The sequence below is a fragment of the Electrona antarctica genome (genome assembly GCF_951216825.1).
Source record: "Electrona antarctica genome assembly, chromosome: 10".
NCBI classification, from domain to species: Eukaryota; Metazoa; Chordata; class Actinopteri; order Myctophiformes; family Myctophidae; genus Electrona; species Electrona antarctica.
This window is the reverse complement of record NC_136791.1, coordinates 20906937-20931871: the sequence shown is the minus strand read 5'-3', so window position 1 is coordinate 20931871 and position 24935 is coordinate 20906937. Positions and strand designations below refer to the sequence as shown.

At 40.4% G+C, this 24935-nt stretch overlaps 1 protein-coding gene across 1 annotated transcript; it reads right to left on the bottom strand.

Annotated features, from left to right (window-relative positions):
- Nucleotides 1-1229: 1229 nt before the first annotated feature.
- kmo (kynurenine 3-monooxygenase) lies at nucleotides 1230-24415 on the bottom strand. The gene is made up of 15 exons (XM_079513260.1): nucleotides 24316-24415; nucleotides 23403-23472; nucleotides 22439-22536; nucleotides 20690-20779; nucleotides 19373-19421; nucleotides 17775-17862; nucleotides 11992-12157; nucleotides 11158-11229; nucleotides 9624-9745; nucleotides 8072-8219; nucleotides 6967-7024; nucleotides 6176-6258; nucleotides 3618-3719; nucleotides 3046-3105; nucleotides 1230-2188 (listed from the first exon to the last, which is right to left on the bottom strand). The coding sequence occupies exons 1-15, from the start codon at nucleotides 24373-24375 to the stop codon at nucleotides 2048-2050; spliced, it is 1407 nt and encodes a 468-aa protein (XP_079369386.1). The 5' UTR covers nucleotides 24376-24415; the 3' UTR covers nucleotides 1230-2047.
- Between the last annotated feature and the right edge of the window lie 520 nt (nucleotides 24416-24935).

Below are 24935 nucleotides of genomic sequence, written 5' to 3'. Positions count from 1 at the left end.
ATTGTCAGCTTGTAGATCGGCAATTTTCAGCAAGTGTAAAATCAGTCATTACGACGGCATCGAGGCCCGCCAAAATAAATGTATAGTCGACTAAATCAACTGTAGATTTAGTCGCCTAAAATCTTATGACATTTATTCGACTAAAACTAGACTAACACTGGAACATTCCAGGTGACTAAAACTATTCGAGACTATGACTAAAACTAAAATCTAAATTTGATCAACACTGCTGTAAACCTGTGCTTGGCTCCGTATGTTGCTGTGTGAATGAGTCAAAGCCTTATTATAGCTCTTCTTCAGCCACAGAATGTTGCTCACAAATGCTCATTATTATTGTATTGAATAAAGAGGTCTTATTTTTACGCTAGCCATGTGTACATGTGTGCTTTTCATATCATCTTGTATCATCCAAGTGGGCAGTCTTCTACGTCAGAGTATTTGATGGAATTTACTTCATGATCATATTGTGACATTAGATGAAAGAAGGACTGGCCCATATAGGCAACTGCAGCGAGAACTCCCTTTCATAATCTCCTTGTCTATCATTTTGTGAATGGATTCATATACTGTATACTATACAAGTGATAATTACATCACTCACATGTGACAGAGTAAATGTAAGTAATTGAACTAGTGGACCTTGTGAAATTAGATGAAAGAAGGACTGGCCCATAGGCAACTGCAGCGAGAACTCCCTTTCATAATCTCCTTGTCTATCATTCTGTGAATAGATTCATAGAGATATACTGTATACTATACAAGTGATAATTACATCACTCACATGTGACAGAGTAAATGTAAGTAATTGAACTAGTGGACCTTGCGGCCATTCTAATTTGTGAAATGTGTATTTGTGATAATTATGACGTACTTTAAATCAGAATATCAGCAACGTTTCTGTTTGCTGTTGCTTTTTATCGAGGCCTTTGATTAATTACAGCTGCACTGTCTGTAACATTATTATATTAAATTGTATTTATAATATATATATATTAAAACGATATTATTTTATACCATGTTTCTGTTGCACTTTGTCTTAATACTCTTAATGGTTCGTGTTATGCACGTTCAATTGCCTTGTTAAAATATGCTAAATAAACTAGCCAGAAGTTGGTGCCGCCCGTGGAGGATCTGTGACCAAAGGGAACGGAGGAGGAGAGTAGACTAGAGTAGGAACATGATCAAAATTGATGATTGTGTAACTTTGAAGTTGCCAGAGTCCAATTTATGTAATCTCTCCAACGGCCATCTATAATAACCCTCTCTGTTCTTGACACATTAATGATTTGCATATTTTAGGGTCACAACTGCACAGAAAGATCAGAAAGCAAGGACAATCTGTATTTGTTTGATTTTTCACTTCGTCAGATGAACATTCTGAACACGATAATTGTGCTCATTTATTTGATAATGTAACATTAACATAACATTAACATAACATTTGACTTTGTATCTGTACAATGACAAGTTGTAGCCTGCGCATGAAAAATCCTGACATTGTCAAATCAACCACTACAAATACATGTTAATCCACTGTAAAAACCGACAGTTAATGGCTTGCTATAATAAAATATAGACTTTTAGAAATCATGCCTGGAATTGCCACGAGCGACTGCCAAGCAAGACTGAGGCCAATTCTAAAGAAAATGTCTTCTAAACAGTTTTCTGAAAAACCTGTTTCTAAGTCAGTGGTGCTCAACCCTTTTCATGTCAAGGACCCCCAGAATTATCTGAATTTGGCCGCAGACCCCCATCTGAAAATATTTTGTTCCAGGGACCTCCCAGAAGCAAAGATATGAGTTAAAAACGTTCACTGTGAAAGAATATACATTCAAAGATTTGCACACGTTTTCAAGATTTGTGCTGAGCTTGTAGCACGGCACTCGGTACCACGCTATGAGCTTGTATCTGAGATATAGTGGAGTAGAAGTAAAAAGTATTGGACATTGGAAATACTCAAGTACAAATACCTCAAAATTGTACTAAAGTACAGTACTTAAGTCAAATGTACTTATTGTTACTCTCCACCACTGCAACTTGCGGATGCTCAGAAGGTCTTTAGGGCTAGCACCCTGCTCCACATCTTCTCTAAGGTAACGTTGGACATATCTGGCGGATATTTAATGACCAGGTACGAGCCTCCCAGGATAGCGGCTGTAGCACAACCTAGTAGGCCTTGGTTGATCACCTGTGAAACACAAAGTCGGACAGACTGTAACGCCATGACGATCTGAGTTCACTAGTGTATTGTCGTATTCTTATGCAGGTCAAAAGTATATGGCCTTTCTTCTTCTCTCGTCACGGAGCATATGGTGGGTGGTGGCAACACTCAAGGAGGTGGTGTCGGATAATAATGTGCAATAATCAAAGCATGTATGGCATTACAAGCGTACTCCTTTGAAGCAACACGCCTGTGGTCTCCGAGGCTACAAGCATACATACATCATACTATGTAACTATGTAATTAAGACATCATTAGTCACTATGTAATTAAGACATCATGTAAAATGTCACTTAGAAAACCACTAGTTTAAAGGTATATTCAGTGATTTAACTTAATTAAAATATAACTTATTTTTTTGTTTTGTTGTGATAATCCTCGCTACTATAGAGTGTGCTGACCATAAGGAGCTCCTCCCTGTCCCCAGTTAACCCCTGGGTTAGGTTTCGTTTTTGGCCAGCCTTCATCCAATCAGGATAGAGAGGGGCCTTCCGCCAATCATGATCGAGCGGGGGCGGGCCTTGGTGTGTGTGCTGTTGGCCTGTCGTGTGTCCCCCCACTGTAGTGCGTGCATGTGCACATCTTGTTACCGGGGCGGACCGAGGGGTTTTCCAAATCACCCAAATCACTGAATGCTCCTTTAAACATCATAATCTAGGAGGCCAAAATGCTTTTTTTCTGATGACACTGCTACTTCAAAAGAGTGCACGGAGGACAATAGAAAGGCCTCCAATGGACTTAAAATTGAATTCCATAAATGTGAATGTCAATGAGCCAAGAAGAGAGCAAACATTTGTACCAGATTTACAAACACAGTCTCTTACTTTATCTTGCCAGTGCCAGCGTTTCACAGCATCATGGTACCTTGTCCTGGTGAAGGTCACCTGTATGGGACAACAAATGCCACGTCAAGAACTTTTTTCAGGTGGACCAAGCAAAATAAAACTTTGCTTTTGTTGGGCAGGGGTTTTAAACCATTTTCATATCAAGGTCCACTATTTATTTGGCATTTGATGAGATTTAGCCTCTCCATCGTTGGATAAGATTTTGCCCACAATTCCATGCTGTATTGATGTTGTATTGACTGTGGTAGTGTGGTACGAGATATAACAGGCAAACGTTGATCAAAATAACAATTATTCTACATTCTCTAATTGTGTACAGTAGACTAGGCTACTTGTAAATTAAGTAATGCAGATGTTTAACAGTAATTGAACTCTTGAGAGCGTAAAATGAAACCAAATGGACCCGTACAGGTCCATTTGGTTTCATTGTATGCTCTCAAGAGGGTCCATTGGTTACCAGCTCTTCCATCATTTATAGCTGGGGACCACCTGGAATCCCCTCAAGGACAAGGACCACTGGTTGAGAACCACTGTAATAGGGGTTAACTTGCCATTGTGTAGAGGGGAATTATTGTCTTCGGCATGAGGGTGTGGAGGATGGTATCGACCCGTTTTCTGAAAAGGAACCACTTTGAGTTGACGTGTGCTCGCATCTGTAAAAATATAAAAACACTTTGAGTTGACGTGTGCTCGCATCTGTAAAAATATAAAAACACTTTGAGTTGACGTGTGCTCGCATCTGTAAAAATATAAAAACACTTTGAGTTGACGTGTGCTCGCATCTGTAAAAATATAAAAACACTTTGAGTTGACGTGTGCTCGCATCTGTAAAAATATAAAAACACTTTGAGTTGACGTGTGCTCGCATCTGTAAAAATATAAAAACACTTTGAGTTGACGTGTGCTCGCATCTGTAAAAATATAAAAACACTTTGAGTTGACGTGTGCTTGCATCTGTAAAAATATAAAAACACTTTGAGTTGACGTGTGCTCGCATCTGTGTAAAAATATAAAAACACTTTGAGTTGACGTGTGCTCGCATCTGTAAAAATATAAAAACACTTTGAGTTAACGTGTGCTCGCATCTGTAAAAATATAAAAGGGTACATCTGTTAGGAATGTGAATCAGCTGTCTCTCAGGTGTACAGCAATTTAGTGGATTTCAGTCAGACAACTCTTCGAATGAATTTAGAATATATATTTGTTGAGCATAGATATATGAAGCATAGATTGGCGTTGGGGCTCTGTCCCTATTCATTCCCTGTAAAAAAATTTGATTGATTGATTGACATGTTTATTGACAATGTTTACATGTACAGAAAAATGCACCCTAGTTATACATACTATCAAAAGGATAAATGCAAGAAAGCCAACGGCTTATTTCCATTGCAGTCCCTTAGATACAAATGAACATTAACATTTAGTTATGTTATAAGCCAAATAGAATTACAGGGAATGCATTAAGACCCCCATGCAGAGGGATCTAGAAATAGAGCCGCTGGGGAGGCGGTGGGATTTAGGCATTTAGCAGACGCTCTTAATCCAGAGCGATTTACATTAAGCAAGAACAAAAAAGCATGGGAATACATCACATAAAAAGCATTTATCATGAAACATGATAAATGCTATATAATTAAACTATACATATAAACTATACATATATACTATACTATGCTATACATATGTACTATGATGTGCTATGACTACATACAATGCAATTATAGTGCTGTCTACATAACATGTTATAAGTCTGTATCAAATGATATCTAAGTCTACAGAAATGCTATCTAAGGGGGTAGGGTAAGTGCTATGGGCCATGATGGACTCTGATTTTAAATTCCTTAATCTGTATCTGACTGCATATACAGTGTTAATTTATCCATGTGTTAACTGAGTGTACAAATGGACACATAATAACTAGAAAAGTGTGGCGCTCTGAGCGCAGATCTCCGCCAGGCCAAGTTGCCTACCCAAGGCTGTGTCAGCCGTGTGGGTGTGCAGCTGTCAGGAGACTAGGAAGCTGCAGGGAGGATAGAGTTTGTAAGATAGACAGACGGAGCAACTTTTCATGTGTGTGGCGCCTCCTATGGGCAGAAGTGAAAGCGGGTTTGGAGAAATGTCCGGAGCCACCGGGGGTGTCCGAATTATGAGCATCACTTCCTGTTGTCAGTCAATTCATTTGAGTGAGCTGTCAGTCAACAATAATGTGGGAACAACACAATCTGACAGAAAGAAAGGTAATATTCTCTACAAGATCTCCCTGCCTCCACACAGATGATCTCCCTGCCTCCACACAGATGATCTCCCTGCCTCCACACACAGATGATCTCCCTGCCTCCACACAGATGATCTCCCTGCCTCCACACAGATGATCTCCCTGCCTCCACACAGATGATCTCCCTGCCTCCACACAGATGATCTCCCTGCCTCCACACAGATGATCTCCCTGCCTCCACACAGATGATCTCCCTGCCTCCACACAGGTGATTCAAATGAATGATTGATCAATGAATATCAAGCGCTGAAGTCTGAACTAACAACATGCACCATTTAATCTCCATGCTGAGATCCAGGTGTCACAGGGAGGCAGACGTTAGTCCCACGTACCAACAGTCCGACATATACGTGACTAAGTTCCAGGCACATCCACCCACAGTGCCTGGAAGATGGTGCAGTCTAAGCAGTAATTGAGAAATAATTAAAGCAGAACAGAGAGTAAGAGATTGGCTGAATAAAGGTGCTGTATAAAAGAAAGGATTACATGCGTGGTGTCACATCTGATTACTTTGGACAATCAATATTAGGAATGGATCAAGGTTATTGCCTTTGAAGCCCAAACCACACCAAAGGGTCGCGTTGTAAAGCACACCAATGCAACTCATTGAGTTGCAATGAGTTGCATTGGTGTGGTTTACCTTTAAAAATGTTTTGTCCCGACCCGACCCTTTGGTGTGGTTTGGGTTTAAAAGTGCAGGGGTTATGTGATATTGATCGAATTACTCAAATTCACAGGTGCAGAAGTCGTGCTTGGTGTATGTACTGTGCAAAATGTTGTGAATTTATTTAGGCATGTTTTGCAAGCTGCTAATGATCAAAAGATCTGCCTTACTTCAACGTAGTTGTACATGGCTAGGTCTGCAATCGCATGGTCATCTGGAACTCTCACTCTGGAGTACTCGGGGAGCACAGCACCTGTGAAAGGTTGTGAGAGAATCTATTTATATCATCGATTGACCGTTGAATATACTAGTGTTCATGCTTATAGTTTATTCGATCTGTGATGGTTTGTGACAATAAGTCAAATTCTCTTTTGTCCAATGCTGTTGTTTTTAAATGTTTCCTATACATAAATCTTACACGAGTTGACGTGGAAAGGTAGCATTATAAACCTTTACGGTAGCTCCGGTTTCTATGGTAACCATCCTCTCGTGCAGCAGGTGAACTGACATATGAGAGCATAGTAAACCCAGAGCCATTGAAAGGACAGTTCCGCCAATTAGGGGGCAGAAAACAGCCCGGTCACATAGTTCATGTAACTCGTTTGTCACTCTAAAGCCCATAGACTGAAATGACATCCCATACATTTCCGGTTCAGGCCTTTGTCACTCTTCGCCAATAGAAGTCTATGTAGAAGAGCCGCCATTGGACTTGCCCCATGAAGTGAACGGAGTTGTCGTAACTCTCTCATCTATACGACTCTTAAGTAAAACTATACTCTGATGCGTTGTTTCCTCAGACTTTTTCCTCAGACAAGGACCCTAACTAGAATATATACTATCCTATGCTTCCTATTGTAATGCGATGCTCCTGATCAGACATATTTCCAGTCATAGGAGATTCTTTGCCGATGAGACAAAGCCTATATATGTGACTTTATTAATCTGCACTCATATTACTCACTGAAATCCTCGTTGAACTGATCCATCACTTCATTCAAGACAAGGCAGTCCTCGAATCCCTGTAAAATAAAGGTTAAAACTGCCATGAGATCCCCAAAAGATTTTCCTTTTGTAGCTGTAAATTACTCTTCATGTGACCACCGTGCTCTGACTGTAGGTGCGCTACCCGTTCAAAACATATCAAAATAACGGTAGTGGGTCGCACACACCAAGACTTCAGTTCAAATTGTTTATTTCATATTTGAACAGGGACAAACGTTTCGGCTATCCAGCCTTCATCAGTGTCCTTTTGTAGCTGTGTCATTATGTGCAGTGGTGTAATGGTGATTTATTTTTCAATGGTACAGCATTTTAATGACATCACATTCACGCATGTGCACACACGGACACGCATACATGTGCAAGCCTACATGTGCGCACAGAAGAGAACAGCTGATAGTCTAGTAAGTAGTAGTGTTTTAGACACAAACACAAAAGTAGACTTGAAATAATCAGCTTCTTGTGGTTATTTATAGCGGCACGAAAAAGTTTGCTTTGAACGAATCTCTTCTTCGATGGAGGAGGCGGCATTCTCGTTGCATGCAAACAGAACCCCACAGAAGCAGTACTGGAGCCACACTGCTGTGTTGCTCTTTACCGCGTACGGTATGACCACATTCAGGACAGGTAAACAAAACCTGTTGTTATGCAAAGTAGCCATTTGATTTGTGTACTTGACACGTCGTGAATCTAGGTGGCTCGCTCACCGCCAGAAAACCTGTTCTGCAAGTAACCACTGGATGATTTGGGTAGACTATAGTATAGTATACGTACAGTAGGTGCATCGTGAATTTCGTGGTGTTCTACCACGTGGTGTTCTACCACTTCACACTCACGTGTGAAGTGAGGGCGCTCTTATCATCATACATCATCATACATCATCTCATTCTGGCCAATCATAATTTGCCGCCTCACTTTTGACTTCAATGGTTGTATTTACACAAACGCTCAAAGCTGGACATAGGAGGGGCTAGCGTCCCTCAAAAATGGTTGGTACCACGCCGTGGTAGCACGCCGTGCAACGAGCATGACACCACTGAGTATGTCATGTGTTTTATATTACTTACGGCATTCATCCCCTGCCCATAGAACGGCACTACAGCGTGGGCGGCGTCACCCATGAGGACACACTTGTCGTCGATGTGATACGGCGAGCATTTGACAGACACCATGGCCTGGGCTGGCAGGCGGAAGAAATCCCTCTGGAGTGCATCGCTGCAAGACAGACAAAACAAATACAATACACAGCAAAATCAACATACCGTATGAGGGTAATTTGCTTCATTTTGTACACTCTGTACAGTAAAAATACATTAAGGATTTTACTGTGGAGAACCAAAAGAATGAAGACAAAATACATCAAATTTTGGTTTCAAACTAATGTGTTGCAAAATGTCATCCAATCTCAATTCTAACAGCTGCATCTTCTAAAAATGGATAAAGGTGTTCAAACGTGCGTGTGCGTGCATGTGTGTGTGTGTGTGTGTGTGTGTGTATATACACACACAGTATATAAATACTAAACTGAATGAGCCGATCGAGGTCTCCGTGAGCTGCATGGAGTCAGTTTATGCTGAAAGGTAAACAACGCGCATGCAGCTCATTAATGCTCTTAATGCATGAGCACACCAAATGAAGTAAACCCCAGGAGGCAGAGGAAGGAAGCAAATTAATTACACACCTCGTCCGTTTTCCATGCCTCATCCCTCTATCTCCCTGACACCTGCAACATGCTGTCTGCCTCAAATTAAAACCTCATCACGCTTATCCGTGTTAACTGTACTGTAGGTCTGCAATTTCACACTCCACAGAATGTGGCCGTGGATGTGGTGGTTAGAGGCGACTGAAAGATGGAAAATGAAAGTGTTTCGAGGTTGGAGTGGCAGGGTGGTGGTAGAGATATGGGAAAGGAGAAGCTATAGTTGGTGGTGGTGGTGGGTGAAAGAGGATATTAAAGGCCGAGTTGTGATGGGGTGACCACCGCTATCACCGGAAACTACAACATGGCGTCACTGAGCTGTGGTGAAGAGCAAAGCCACTCCTATACACAGCAATGTGTGTCCCTGGCTGGCTGGGTCTGTCCCTGTGTCCGTACGCGTTTGTTGACCACCAAGTGTCACTGTTGCGCGCACACGCACGCACGCACGCACGCACGCACGCACGCACGCACGCACGCACGCACGCACGCACGCACGCACGCACGCACGCACGCACGCACGCACGCACGCACGCACGCACGCACGCACGCACGCACGCACGCACGCACGCACGCACGCACGCACGCACGCACGCACGCACGCACGCACGCACGCACGCACGCACGCACGCACGCACGCACGCACGCACGCACGCACGCACGCACGCACGCACGCACGCACGCACGCACGCACGCACACACACACACACACACACACACACACACACACACACACACACACACACACACACACACACACACACACACACACACACACACACACGCACACGCACACGCACACGCACGCGCACACACACGGCCACCGAAAAGGTGGCCACCTCTTCACCTAAAACTGGAGTATGAATAGGCCTTTAACGGTGGAGGAAGAAGGGATGAAGAGAGAGTGTGGAAATGTTACTTACACTCCTATTAGTGGTATAGCATCTGTGAAGTATTTTTGGAAAAATTCAATGACTTCATCTCCCGTGGTGATCTTCTCAAAGTCCTCAAAGGGCATGAAGAGGGTGCACGTGAAAGTCTTGTCCTGGATTAGAGACAAACGGACACAACGGTCACACATCGAGTCAGACATGTTCCGAATGTTGCCGAATAAATAATGGACCTTGATATAAAAAATCACACCCGTGTGAACTGAGTGGTGTAAGGTCTTATATAGACTGATCAGCTGTGGTCTGACGTAATGTCTGACGTAATTAAATCACACCCGTGTGAACTGGGTGACCATAGCAACCATGCTCATTTTTTGGTACGAACAGACACGTAAACTAACCATGCTCATTTTTTGGTACGAACAGACACGTAAACTAACAAAGCCAGTTGTAGGGGGTTTACACCACTCAAAAAGGTTTAAAACCCACTGCTCTGGGAAACAGGAGGTTCTGATGAGTTCAAGGGATAGTTCAGATTAAAGGTTGAAAACCCACTGCTCTGGGAAACAGGAGGTTCTGATGAGTTCAAGGGATAGTTCAGATTTTTTTAAACGTATGAAATACTACCATTAATATAGTGGTTGGTGTATTTTTGACCCCTCTATCACATGGAACTATGTTTTTTGTGTCCATATCACTACGCCCAAAAATAGTTCCATGTGATAGAGGGGTCAAAGTTGAACGAAAGTTGTGCTAATATTTTAGAAATAGGTCAACAATACAAATTATGTTTTGTGAATTCATTTACTTTTACTGCGTGGCCCCAGTGCCCCCCACAAAATGACCAGAACTACTTAATATTGACCAAAACCAGAGCAGAACTCCCACCACGAGACTCGGGCACGACGGGCAATCAATGAATACAGTTGCAACCACTATATTAATGGCAAGTATTTCATACAGCTTAAGTTAAAAATCTGAACTATCCCTTTAATGTGTGGTGGCTCGAGGGATTTCTATGAGCTGAGGTGGGCAGAACTGGGCACTATAGGTTTGAGTTCAATTAGAAGGTTCAAGGTTCAAGTTTATTTAGTGTCCCCGAAGGGCAAATTGGGTTGCAGCATAGACGTACATTAAACAATGAGACAGTACACATAAACAAACAGTTCACATAGCAGATCATACCAAAGTACAAAGGTGCACATAACCAATAAAGTGCAGGCGTTAAAGTGCTATGCGATAGTCATAAAAAAAGTGCGAGTGCATAGGCATTAGGCACGAGACAAATAAAGTAAGTAAAAAGTATGTAGGTAAGTACGTAAAAGTGCTTATCATAAGTTATCTCCTAGATCTACCCACAGCAGCATTTAGTGTGCAATGCTGATGTGGGTAGATCTAGGAGTACTAAAGATAAAAAGGATTAATGTTTAATGATGATTAATGATTAATGTTGCCGTGACCTCAACAAGGGTCAATCACTGTCATGTGTGGTTATGGTTGTCATGTTTTATCGCCTACTACAGCTCACAATTTCCCAAAATACAATACGAGAGAGAAGAAAACTCACCAAGTTGGGCAGCGCGATCATCATGAACGTGTTCCGTGGCCAGATGTGCAGATAGTTAGGTTTCATTGCAAACTGGAACACAACATAGAAAACAAGGGTGTAAACTAAATATGACCATACATAAACTCGTCTCAGATAAAATATGAAGAACATAAAGTGGGTTGCTGAGCAGCTCATCTCATCAATTACTGCTAAAATCATAATGATGTCTCTTAACCACTTCAACCCTGGCATTCCTATTTTAGGCATGTCATCAAAATGTTTTAAAATTGCAGATCTACAAGCTCACAATGACAGCTTAGATCGTCTATTTACACTATTTGTATGAAGCATAATACCGTATGGCTAAGTCAAGTGCATTAACACCATCCATTTGTATCGATTTGATATCATAGGAGTTAACATTAACACCATGCATTTGTATCGACATCAGTGATAGCATGGTGGGAACCAAACCATGAACCGTGGTACGTTGGCATCATGTTCTGCCTGCCAGACTAGCAGTGGTGGAACACAAAGTACATTTACATTAGTACTGTACTAAAGAACACTAAAAACTATTTTGAGGTGTTTGTACTTTTATTTTAGCTCACAATGCATCGCGATGTGATGCATTGTGAGCTTGTAGATCTGCTATTTTCTACATTTGGTACTTTAAGTACATTTTGATACCAATAGTTTTTTACTTTTACTCAAGTACATTTTGAATTCCGGACTGTAACTTGTAACGGAGAATTTCTACATTTGCAGTATTGATAGAAATGTGAGTATAGCCTTTCCACCACTGCATGCCAGACCGATAGCCTGGAAGGTTACAGCTTGTAGTGGACAGACCTCTCCGTTGTTGGGCGGCATGGTCAGCTCCAGGTAGCCATGGGGGATGTACGTCTGGCTGAAGTTGAAGCGGCTCCTTCGAAGGAACTGTTTGCGGATGGCAGAGAAGGCTCCGTCACAGCCTACGATGAGGTCTACGGTAATATGTTCCTTGGATCCATCGGGCCTGAAAGACAGCGATCCCTGTGTCATAGAAGGTTGATGAAATAAGGTGTAATGACATTATTTTTAACATCATTTTAACAACATTTAAAGCCTTTGTCATGGTACTTCAACAGTGTATTAAAAGGTTTTAACAGAAGAATCCACTCCAGTATGCCATGCCAGGTGTTTTCCTCTCTGTGTTCCAAAGCTTATTCAGACGCTTATTTAAAACGCCTTATTTTTAGCCAGCAGATGACACTTTGCCTGTCACAGGCGCTGAAGCATAGTGGAGGGGAGGGGAAGGGAGGAGAGCGGCAGGACTTGTGGACCATGACATCACCGTCCACAGGCAGATCAGAGCACTTGTTTGAGCCTGATTATTCAGAAAACCCCAGACCACAGAAAATCCACTGAATGTGTTTTTTTGGGTGCAAAAGAAACAATACTAAAACATTGTTTTTATGTCACCAGACCTTTAAAGAGAACCATAACATTCCAATGACACAGCTATGTCAAAATGTAGCACAAAGAACTGGTGGTGCTTAGCTTGTCTCCAATTTGGTTTCCCATGTGAGTGATGTGACAGTAAGAGCTCTTGCTGTGCTGAGCCACTCAACATTTAATTGACTATTCAGACTTTCCATTACTGTGTGGTGTTTCCCCCCCTTAGATAGCATTTCTGTAGACTTACATATCATTTGATACAGACTTATAGCATGTTATGTAGACAGCACTATAATTGCATTGTATGTAGTCATAGCACATCATAGTACATATGTATAGCATAGTATAGCATATATGTATAGTTTATATGTATAGTTTCATTATATAGATATTCCACTGTTACGTTCTTAGCTTACGGTACGCATGTTTCATGATAAATGCTTTTTTATGTGATGTATTCCCATGCTTTTTGTTCTTGCTTAATGTAAGTCGCTCTGGATTAAGAGTCTGCTAAATGCCTAAATTGTAAATTGTAAAATTGTAAATTGTTTCAAGAAATATGGCACGAAGTGATACTGTAAGCTACGCCCCTTAATGTAAGTCTGAGAGTGTTACACCTCATCTACACTGCCAACGATGCGAGCGAGCGATGAAATATAATTAGCCCTTCGCTAAGTCCCTCCCCAACCCGTCCTTGTCCAATAGGCACGTTAGCAGCGAGGAGACAGGACAAGCTGTCCTTCTCCCCATTGAGATGCATGTTTTTCCATATAAAACCCTTTTAAATAATCGATCATTTCGGTAGCAAAACCTTCAAAATGTCTTCTAAATCTAGTCAACCAGGCCTGCAGTAGGCTATGCACTGGACAAATGTGCATGACATTATTTAAATAAACTAGAAATACGAAGAAATGACAGAGGGAAATATCAACTTTTAACAACCACCCGACTGGAGTTTTCATGTTGCACGGTAAGACTACGGTCATTAGTATTATTGCCATCACCTGGGTGGGTCAGTCGTGTAACTTTCTCGACATTAAGCTGTGTACAGTACGTGTTCAACAACACAGCCATGCAAAATAACACTGACAGCTATGAGGTGGCAAAAGCTTGACCTGCATAGCAACAGTTTTTCAACTATTTGGATTGGCATTGGACAATCGCTTTTTGGGGTGGGATTTAGCGAAGGACTAATTAGAATACATGTTTTTCAATGAGACTGTCCTGACGTACCGTGCACCGTACCCCGTCCACCCCTCCTATATTCAATATTATGTGGCAAAATCAGTGAAAGAGCCTCTCTATAGACAGTCACAGTGACGAGGCATTGCGGCACATGCCGTGTTAAATATTAACCACGTGGCTTTGTTATTAAATCCCACAACAAAACCCACATGCAGGTGTTTCGGTAACCCTTCATTTTACGGTACGGTAATTATAGGTAAGTACCTGGTATTACCTGGTAACAACCAGGTAGTAGTTATAAGTATTTACCCATTAATTACCTGGTAATTACATGGTAACTTCCAGATACATTACTCAGTAATTACTCAGTAATTACCAAGTATTACCCAGTATGTATAACTATTTACTGTATAATCTCCTGGTAATTATATGGAACTTACCATGGTAAATGACACACTGGTTGCCAGGTAATTACCAAGTATGTTCCTGACAATTACCAGGTATTTATATGTTTTTAGTATGTAATTACCAGCTAACTACCCGGTATTTATAAGTATTTACTCTGCAACCAGGCACGATACCCTGGTTGCAGGTACTATAGGTATGTAGGTACTATAGGTATACCAAGTATTTTCAACAACTACCAGGTATTTACTCTGCTACCAGGCAAGTTACCCAGTAGGTACTAGGTCATTACCAAGTATTTTCCTGACAACTACCAGGTAATAACATGGTAACTGTATTCACTGTGTTTACATGGGTACTACCCATGAAACACGTGGGTAGTAGCCTACCAGGAAATTACCAGTTGTTACTAGGTAATTTCCTGACAACTACCATGTAATTACCTGATAGGTACCCAGTAAGGAAGGAGGAACTGTACTGTAAAAGGAAGCGTGCTCTATTTCCATGATATTACCATGTACCTACCTGGCAATTGTAGATTATAATCCTCCCCATTACCCATCAGGGTGTATTTTGAACTTTGAACTTTGAATTTTGAACTAGCAATAACTGTTAATTACCAGGTATTTACTGTGTAAATTAACAGGTAAAACCAAGCAAGTTACCGTGTAAGAAAGGTGGAATTGTACTGTGAAAGGAAGCGTGGTTTGTTACAGTGAAAGTACAGGGTAATATTATGGAAACAAACCACGCTTCCTTTCACAGTACAGTTCCAACTTTCTTACACGGTAACTTGCAAGGTTTTACCTGTTAATTTACACAGTAAATACCTGGTAATTAACAGTTATTGCCATGGGTAGTACCCATGTAAACGTATTCTTTGTATTTTGAACTTTGAATTTTGAACTGGCAATAACTGTTAATTACCAAGTATTTACTGTGTAAATTAACAGGTAAAACCAAGCAAGTTAACGTGTAAGAAAGGTGGAACTGTACTGTGAAAGGAAGCGTGGTTTGTTACAGTGAAAGTACAGGGTAATATTATGGAAACAAACCACGCTTCCTTTCACAGGTTTTACCTGTTAATTTACACAGTAAATACCTGGTAATTAACAGTTATTGCCAGTTCAAAATTCAAAGTTCAAAATTCAAAATACACCCTGATGGGTAATGGGGAGGATTATAATCTACAATTACCAGGTAGGTACATGGTAATATCATGGCAATAGAGCACACTTCCTTTCACAGTACAGTTCCTCCTTTCTTACTGGATACCTATCAGGTAATTACATGGTAGTTGTCAGGAAATTACCTAGTAACAACTGGTAATTTCCTGGTAGGCTACCCATGCGTTTACATGGGTAGTACCCATGTAAACACAGTGATTACAGTTACCATGTAATTACCTGGTAGTTGTCAGGAAAATTACCAGTTGTTACTAGGTAATTTCAACTACCATGTAATTACCTGATACGTATCCAGTAAGAAAGGAGGAACTGTACTGTGAAAGGAAGTGTGCTCTATTGCCATGATATTACCATGTACCTACCTGGTAATTGTAGATTATAATCCTCCCCATTACCCATGAGGGTGTATTTTGAATTTTGAACTTTGAATTTTGAACTGGCAATAACTGTTAATTACCAGGTATTTACTGTGTAAATTAACAGGTAAAACCTTGCAAGTTACCGTGTAAGAAAGGTGGAACTGTACTGTGAAAGGAAGCGTGGTTTGTTACAGTGAAAGTACAGGGTAATATTATGGAAACAAACCACGCTTCCTTTCACAGTACAGTTCCACCTTTCTTACACGTTAACTTGCTTGGTTTTACCTGTTAATTTACACAGTAAATACTTGGTAATTAACAGTTATTGCCAGTTCAAAATTCAAAGTTCAAAGTTCAAAGTTCAAAATACAAAAAATACGTTTACATGGGTACTACCCATGGCAATAACTGTTAATTACCAGGTATTTACTGTGTAAATTAACAGGTAAAACCTTGCAAGTTACCGTGTAAGAAAGGTGGAACTGTACTGTGAAAGGAAGCGTGGTTTGTTTCCATAATATTACCCTTTACTTTCACTGTAACAAACCACGCTTCCTTTCACAGTACAATTCCACCTTTCTTACACGGTAACTTGCTTGGTTTTACCTGTTAATTTACACAGTAAATACCTGGTAATTAACAGTTATTGCCAGTTCAAAATTCAAAGTTCAAAATACACCCTGATGGGTAATGGGGAGGATTATAATCTACAATTGCCAGGTAGGTACATGGTAATATCATGGAAATAGAGCATGCTTCCTTTTACAGTACAGTTCCTCCTTCCTTACTGGGTACCTATCAGGTAATTACATGGTAGTTGTCAGGAAATTACCTAGTAACAACTGGTAATTTCCTGGTAGGCTACTACCCACGTGTTTCATGGGTAGTACCCATGTAAACACAGTGAATACAGTTACCATGTTATTACCTGGTAGTTGTCAGGAAAATACGTGGTAATGACCTAGTACCTACTGGGTAACTTGCCTGGTAGCAGAGTAAATACCTGGTAATTGTTGAAAATACTTGGTATACCTATAGTACCTACATACCTATAGTACCTGCAACCAGGGTATCGTGCCTGGTTGCAGAGTAAATACTTATAAATACCGGGTAGTTAGCTGGTAATTACATACTAAAAACGTATAAATACCTGGTAATTGTCAGGAACATACTTGGTAATTACCTGGCAACCAGTGTGTCATTTACCATGGTAAGTTCCATATAATTACCAGGAGATTATACAGTAAATAGTTATACATACTGGGTAATACTTGGTAATTACATAATAATTACTGAGTAATGTATCTGGAAGTTACCATGTAATTACCAGGTAATTAATGGGCAAATACTTATAACTACTACCTGGTTGTTACCAGGTAATACCAGGTACTTACCTATTATTACCGTACCGTAAAATGAAGGGTTACCGGTGTTTCACTGCTAACCTGCTTGTAAATCATGTCACATTTACACCAAGGACAACCAATTATATCGCTAGTAAAATGTCACATGCTTAAAGGCAGACTGTTTAGCACCACCTACCTACCAACATGGCAACATGTGTTTACTCAAACATTTACCCAGTATGACCTGGAACGAACCCGGACGGCCTTTAACATGAGCTCTTCTGGTCTGGAACTGGAACTTTAAAAAAGCTCTTCTCTCTGGAACTATAACTATTTCTAACGTGAATATAGGCTGGAATTAGGAGCATGATCAATGAAGACAACATAATCAATGGTAGCAGCTAGGATTCAAAACACAGGCTCGAGGCTAAGCAAAAACATATGCATTAAAAAGATGTGTGCAGGCCTAGGCCGGCCGAGCGGTCCAGGCACCTAGGCTAGGTTCGAGTCCCAATCCCAACAACCTTTGCTGCGTGTCGTCCCCCCTTCCCCCATCTCTCTCCCCCTTTCCTGTCAAACTACTGTAATCTATCAATAAAGGCAAAAAGACCCCAAAAATATATATTTAAAAAAAAGGATGTGTGCGACTGCGTGTGTGTGCTCACATTGTTTGCTTGGGTGCACGTGTACAAAACCAGTTGTTAACCATTTACCTGGCAAAGGTCATTGCCCCTGTGTCGCCACTCCAGTCCAACAGTTTGTAGTCAAAGTTCAACTTTGTATTGGGATACTTCTCTGCCGCTGTGGTTAAAGGAGGAGAGGAGAGTGTTACAAAATATATCACAAACTAGGTATGATATAACAACAGCATTGTTATGACATGGAATACAATTGTAAAAGCAAAACAAAGGAAAACTCCTAGTGGTGGACAAATTGAAGTGATATTCAGCAACGAGCCTCAATGTTACTTCACCTAAGAAGATTAAACGCCATGTTAACCTGTTGTCCCCTGCCATATGATTTGTAAGCCCAGCTCATACTGCTGGATAATGGGGGAGATCTGGGGGTCGGAAACGCACCTCACAAACAATCAACGATTATCTGGCAAGATTATCCTCTAGTTCACTTTGGCCCCTTTTGCAACAAAAGCACTTTGGTTCTAGAACCATTCTCTAGATTCTTAATTGGAACTAAATGGCAATTGGTGGCAATTCACACCAATTTTTTGGTTCTGGTTTCAAACCAACTTTTAGGGTCCTGAACCAATTCGTCTTCAGTGGAAACGCTCTGAACTGGTTCAATATTAGGCAGGGAAAAACATTATTGAACCGGTTCAACCCCAGTGGAAAAGGGGCCTTTGAGATGTTGAAGGATCCATTCTTAAGCCTCCCCATTTGCTCACAGATGATCGAGACGTCCTCCCCGATAATTCTCATCTGGATGATTACTGTACTTTGTCATCACTACTGTCTGGGTGGCATGGTTGGAGCGGCTCGCGACAGAGAGAATCTGCTTCCGCAGAGATGCCACCGTGTGAGTTGCCGAGTCCATGGGCATGGGTTCTCGTCAGATGGAAATGAAGCTCAGCTCAATAGAGAAACGTCTAGTCTACAGAGTACAGACGTGCACATAATATTCAGCGAGGAGGAATACAGACTTCATTTATGCAATTTGTAAGGCATTCTTTACACCAGAATGAGAGTTTTTGATATAGAGTATATACAATATCTATGCGATCTTTGACAGAAAAAGACACAGTGAACGGCTGGAGTAGTAACGTAAAATCCCCTAAAGGTGAACTGCTTATATGTGGAATTAAGAGTTAAGGGCCATTCACACTGAGCACTATCATAGGCATCCGTCCGTCAGTGATGACGATGGGTTGCGCCTGAGTGGTCATGTTTTTTTGCAGCGGCGGCTGTGGCTGGACAACCCTGCTCCGGAGTGGCAGTCTTTAGCGCAGTTGGCGTAGACAAAACGAGAGGGGACTGGCACAGGAGTGGGGGCTGCTTCCTCTTCTGTCTCTTCGCCTGCAACAAGGAGATGTGTCTCTCCTCGGCACGGCACTATAACTACAACTAAATAAATATAGTTTATTATAGTTAAATAGATATAGTTTAGTTAACGTTATAGTTATAGTGCTCAATGTAAATGACCCTTAAAAGAACATTTCAGTCTTACACTGACATATATATTAATTAAGACAAACGTTAAACATCTCATTGTTATTACTAAAATGGAAAATGTTAGCTTTCAAAACCAGACAATGTTACACCAGGCAAATAACAAAAATATACTATTCTGTTCCTACCTGTTAGCAGTTCTTTGTTGAGGTTGGCTCTGTCTACAGATAGGATGTACTGTAATGAAACAAGCGGTTAGGTCTTTTTTTATTATTATTATTGTTATTATTATTATTTCATCAGTCAAACAATCTTTTCTCAAGGGTTTTTGGGCTAGAGTCTAGCCAAAAATGTCTAAGCCCTGAATTATTTAAGCCTGAATTGATTTGAATAGTCTAGCCGCTAAACTATTCGAATCAGTCCAGGCTTAAAACTCAACAATCACAGAGCTTCTTTTTTCCAACAGTGAGAGAGAGACAGAAAAGGCAGGAGTGGGACAGAACCTCGGGTTGGATTTTTGGACCCGGCTCAGCTGTGGGGAAGGGTAACGGGAACGCTCGCCCCCGAAACACTCTCGATCCCATTTTTTGAGCGGAATTCTCTCTCCCATCGGCGGAACGCTCGCCCCGTTTGGTGAGAACAGGTTGCTGTATTTCCGGGTCTGACAATTACGACTTTAACGGATTTGACAGGGGCGAGGGGATTGGTATTCATGGGAAGTTATAACATTATTCAATGTGGTGATCCACCAGGGCACCAACAATAAAATCACCAACAAAGGACTACCGTAAATTATATATTAAAAAAATATATACGCCTTAATGTCAAGTCTCTGTAAGTTGATTTGTATTCCATACTCAAATGAATGGAGTTACATTCTCCTCTTTTTCAAGATCAGTGATTTCGGTTGTAGATAGATTCATGTTTGATTGATTGAAGTATTTAACAGTTTGCAGAATTACAGTACATTTCAAGCACAACGCAATACAAAAAACTGTTAACTGTGAGTGGACGACCAATAAAGCACTAGACTTGTTTACAAGAGGGTCCACCTTGTTCAATTCATCATAGAATGTGTCATTCCCTCTTCCCATCTATGTATCATTTCATAGGTGCAGCTGCTGTCTACTAATTTAAGTGCTTTTTCATGCATTCTGCATAACATTAATAGTGAATACTGAATAGACCTTTACTGATGGCCAATCTTAGTCACAATTTCTCTGTGGAGTCACTTCCTCCATCAGGGGTTGAGTGCAATTATGCAAGTGTGTGTGGCTAATGATCTGATGCCAATGTGTCCTGCCTATGGCATGAACGTCACTGTTGCATCCATTCCGTTGCAAAGCGGTGTGCATGATTCAAAATTTGTCAGTACAGAACATATTTAATATGCTCTCGGCACACAACACATCTGTATGACGTACACATGACACATAGTGAATGAGTCATTGTGCACTTGTTCTTTTTCAAATAACTGACACTGCTGGTAAACAAATCGTAATTACCTGGCCTTTCTTGCCATAAGGGATTTCTGACCATTTCCCACTCACAGAATGGATCATTCTAGCATTCATGGGGATTCCCTTGGAGACAATCTAAGGGGGAAAACGCATTTCTTTTTTGGTTAAAATTGTAATACATATTGCAATAAATAAATACATCTATATTTCCAACCACAGATGACTGGAAAAAGTAGTAAAAGCTCTGTCCGCAAGAAGGGTCATCTTGGACATGGACAGTCTTGGACAGTCATGGACATTATTATCTCCCGTTACGGCCGCACCCTTGAAGGTATATTTGAAAAGACAACAAAACTAACCCTGTTCTGTCATGCTGAAAAGTCATGCAAGTGTAAAACAAGCATATCTGACTCAGGACTCTCCAAGCGTGCATAACACGCATTGCAGTCAGGCAGTGGTGGAAAGTAACTATGTGCATTTACTTAAGTACTGTACATAAGTACAATTTTGAGGCATTTTGTACTTTACTTGAGTATTTCCAATTTCCAATACTTTTACTTCTACTCCACTACATTTCAGAGGCAAATGTACTTTTACTCCACTACATTTATTTGAAAACCTTAGTTACTCATTACTTTATAGATTTTGATTGTCCGAGTCCCGTGGTGGGAGTTTTGCTCTGGTTTTGGTGAATATTAAGTAATTCCGGTAATTTTGTGGGGGGCACAGGGGCCACGCATTAAAAGTAAATTAATTCACAAAACTAGTGTAATTTGTATTGTTGACCTATTTCTAAAATATTAGCGCAACTTTCGTTTAACTTTGACCCCTCTACCACATGGAACTATTTTAGGGGCGTAGTGATATGGACACAAAAAAACAGTTCTGTGTGATAGAGGGGTCAAAAATGAACAAAAGTTGCTCTATATGGTAGAAATAGGTCAACAATGCAAATTATGCTAGTTTTGTGAATTAATTTACTTTTAATGCGTGGCCCCCTGTGCCCCCACAAAATAACCGGAACTACTTAATATTTCATCAAAACCAGAGCAGAACTCCCACCACGGGACTCGGGCAATCTATTAATACAGTTGCAACCACTATATTAATGGCAAGTATTTCATACAGCTTAAGTTAAAACATTGTGAACTATCCCTTTAAGTAAAACATGCGAGTAGGCCTACTTTTTCCACCAATGCATAACACGCATGCATGGTGCACCAAACGTGGCGGGAAACTAAAGCCTGTACCCGGTCAACAGACCTTTTACCACTTAATAGCATAAAGTTATAAAGATCGGAATTGCCACACTTATTTCATTATTAAGAACACAGCTAAACACAAAACAAATGCCCATCTGCTTACTTTCACTCCAGTTTCTCATTATGTTCTTTGAGACAAGGGCACACACTGTATTGCACTTGCACTACAATAGTGTGTAGGATATATGGAATATCACATCATTTTCTATTTCAAATCCCTAGTATCAATATTATATCCATATCATATTAGACTGGATATTGTCTGTGATTTTGGATATTGTAGTATTAAAATATAAATATCGGATCGGATAAATTGGTATCGGCAGATAATCAAAATCACATTATCGAAATTGGATTGGGAGCAAAAAACCCAGCGGTACTGCAGCTGTCTGTACTCAAGCAGACATACATGGATACATACACATAGTGACGTACATACATAGGGACACACATAGCTGTACATTGGAGCGGTTAGGCACCGCTGAAAAAGTCATATTTTCACTGATACAATAAAAACCACACAGATACATACCGTCTCCTCCATTCCCACATGCTTCAGAGCCTGCCGTCCCCTGTGGGACAGAGCAAGGTTGATGCTCCTTCCCTTCACAACTTTGGCATGGCGAATATCTGTCCAGAATCAGACAAAAATAAGATCTATTATAACTATCCAAGTTATCTGTACTTATTATCAATAGACGATGTACCGGTATGTCTATTATTTTCTTAATCATGAAATGCATTTAATTGTCCATGTACATCTAAGTAAGTATGTGTACTTGAACTTGAGATACAGTGTAGGGTTGTCCCGATTGGATCGGATTGCTATGATTCCATGCTTTCATAGAAAACAAAACAAAAATTCTAATAAAAGTATAGTCACATTTTGCCTTTCAATAATTGAAAGGCAACACAACAGACTACACTAGAGTGACGGATATTTGCTATTGTGACATGGCATAAGTGTTATGTAAAAATATAAAGATCGGATCGGGAAAGATTGGTATCGGTATGTCTCAAAATCAAATCATCGGAATCGGATCGGGAGCAAAAAAACGTGATCGGGACATCCCTAATAAAGTGTGTATGTGATAGTACAGCCTGCATTGTACTTTATAGATACCAGAGGCATCTGTTAGATGTCGCCAGTGAGGTCAGCCTTGTCATTATCCTATCCTGGCACGGTCTATCTTGTTGTTACGTGACGTAGTGCTGGATCATAGTGACGTAATGATCCAGCACTATATATTCCCTGTCTGTGTAATAAACTTTGTGAACCTATAGCGTGATACTGTCTGTGTCACGTTATTGTTCTCCCGGGCTTGATGTCATACCAAAGGAATACTTCAACTGGATTGTCACACACCACCCAGCCTGCACACACTACCAGCCTGTCAGAGCCAGACCGAGGGTCTTCTAGAGATCACATCACAACAGTGATACTATATTGCATAGGATATTGGTTATATTTTAAGTAGAACGTAAATATCAAATACCTTCTCGTGATTCAAAGACTTCAACCTCAAAACCTCTTTTGGCAAAGTAGCAGGCATTCAATGCACCAACCTGTGGGGGTGGATGAATGAAATATGAGAGTTATGATAAAGTTTACCACAGACTCAGAGTGCATATCATACCAGGCATCGCTGCATACAGGCAATGGTATCTATATAGTCTATCTATATAGTCTAATCTATAGTATAATATATGATATTATCAACAGTACATTATACTGACTCTGGTACAATATGCATTGCTTAAATTGCCTGTCTAGTTTGATGTATTTCCATGCGTTTTGTTAAAAAAATCGTATTGATTTAGCCAACCCTTTGAAGCAAAGAGGGTGTAGGACCAGTGGTGGAAAGTAAATAAGTACATTTACTAAAGTAGGCTACTGTACAAACAGGTTTGGTGTACTTTAACTTTACTCGAGTGTTATAATCACCTATTATATAATCATCATATAACCTAATAATCAACTCCACTACAGCCCAGTCAAATATCATACCCGTTTTTACCACACTACAATTATTTGACAGTTACTTTGCAGATTTAGATTAATACAAAAAATACATATATTATTAACTGTAAATTATGATTGTAGGTTAAGCTACCCATGCATGCAGCAGCAATTACAATAAATATGCAACACTCATTACAATCCATGATTGTGAAATGGGCCATTCTGCATACTTTGACCCAAAGCACATTTGAATACCAATACATTACATCTAGTTCAAATCTGAACTCAGGACTTTTACTTAACAGTATTTCAACATTGTGGAATAATTTTAAATCCGAGTTAGGAGATTTAGGACTATACATTTACAAATGAAAAACTAACATCACAACCCTATATCCACACATTTGACTTTAACAAAATAAATATGATTCGCTTCAATTTCTTACCAAACCACCTCCTACTACAGCCACCACTTTTTTTTTGGTAGACTTGCTGTGCTGCTCCATTGTATTCGGTATGCTCTGGAATTATTATGCAATTATCTGTTCGTGGTGAAGTGGTTCCCAAATGCCTTCGCTGGAAAGTGTGTAGGAGGAGCGAGCATATGGTGGATCTCAAAGTAGATATGGTTGTGATTGGTCATTCTCGTGTTTTTTTTAAAGGTAAACAACAGTCTGAGAGATAATCAATTGAACTGGACTGAACTGAACTGAATGACTTGTGTGTAACTTTAGGTCACATGAATTAACCCTCAGTATAAGGTTTAAGTGTCTTTCATATTAAGCCCAACACGTCTGTTAATGCAATAACTCCTCATCTTCAGTTTACTTAAATAAAATACCACATGGTACAATTTGGTGTTAAAGCTATTGGTCACATATTGCAGAAACAGAAACGCCACTGATCACTAGAAACAACCCACTATAGACTTCAGGTATACGTCTCCATCTAGTGGCCATGACAGGACAACAAGGTCCAATTAAGGACCATACGACCTACTTAATTTACTAATGTATGTCAAAGACCAGAGCTAGTCAAACACTAGCCTCGCGTAGCCAGCCTGAGG

Bases quoted from the DNA above. Each gene is read 5' to 3' on its own strand.
- kmo (XM_079513260.1), bottom strand. From the start codon at position 24,375: ATGGAGCAGCACAGCAAGTCTACCAAAAAAAAAGTGGTGGCTGTAGTA. The intron at 19,422-20,689 runs GTAATTACGATT...GTTTCATTACAG, and splicing joins CTTATGGCAAGAAAGGCCAG to TACATCCTATCTGTAGACAG. The intron at 7,025-8,071 runs GTAAGTAATATA...TTTATTTTACAG, and splicing joins ATGGGCAGGGGATGAATGCC to GGATTCGAGGACTGCCTTGT.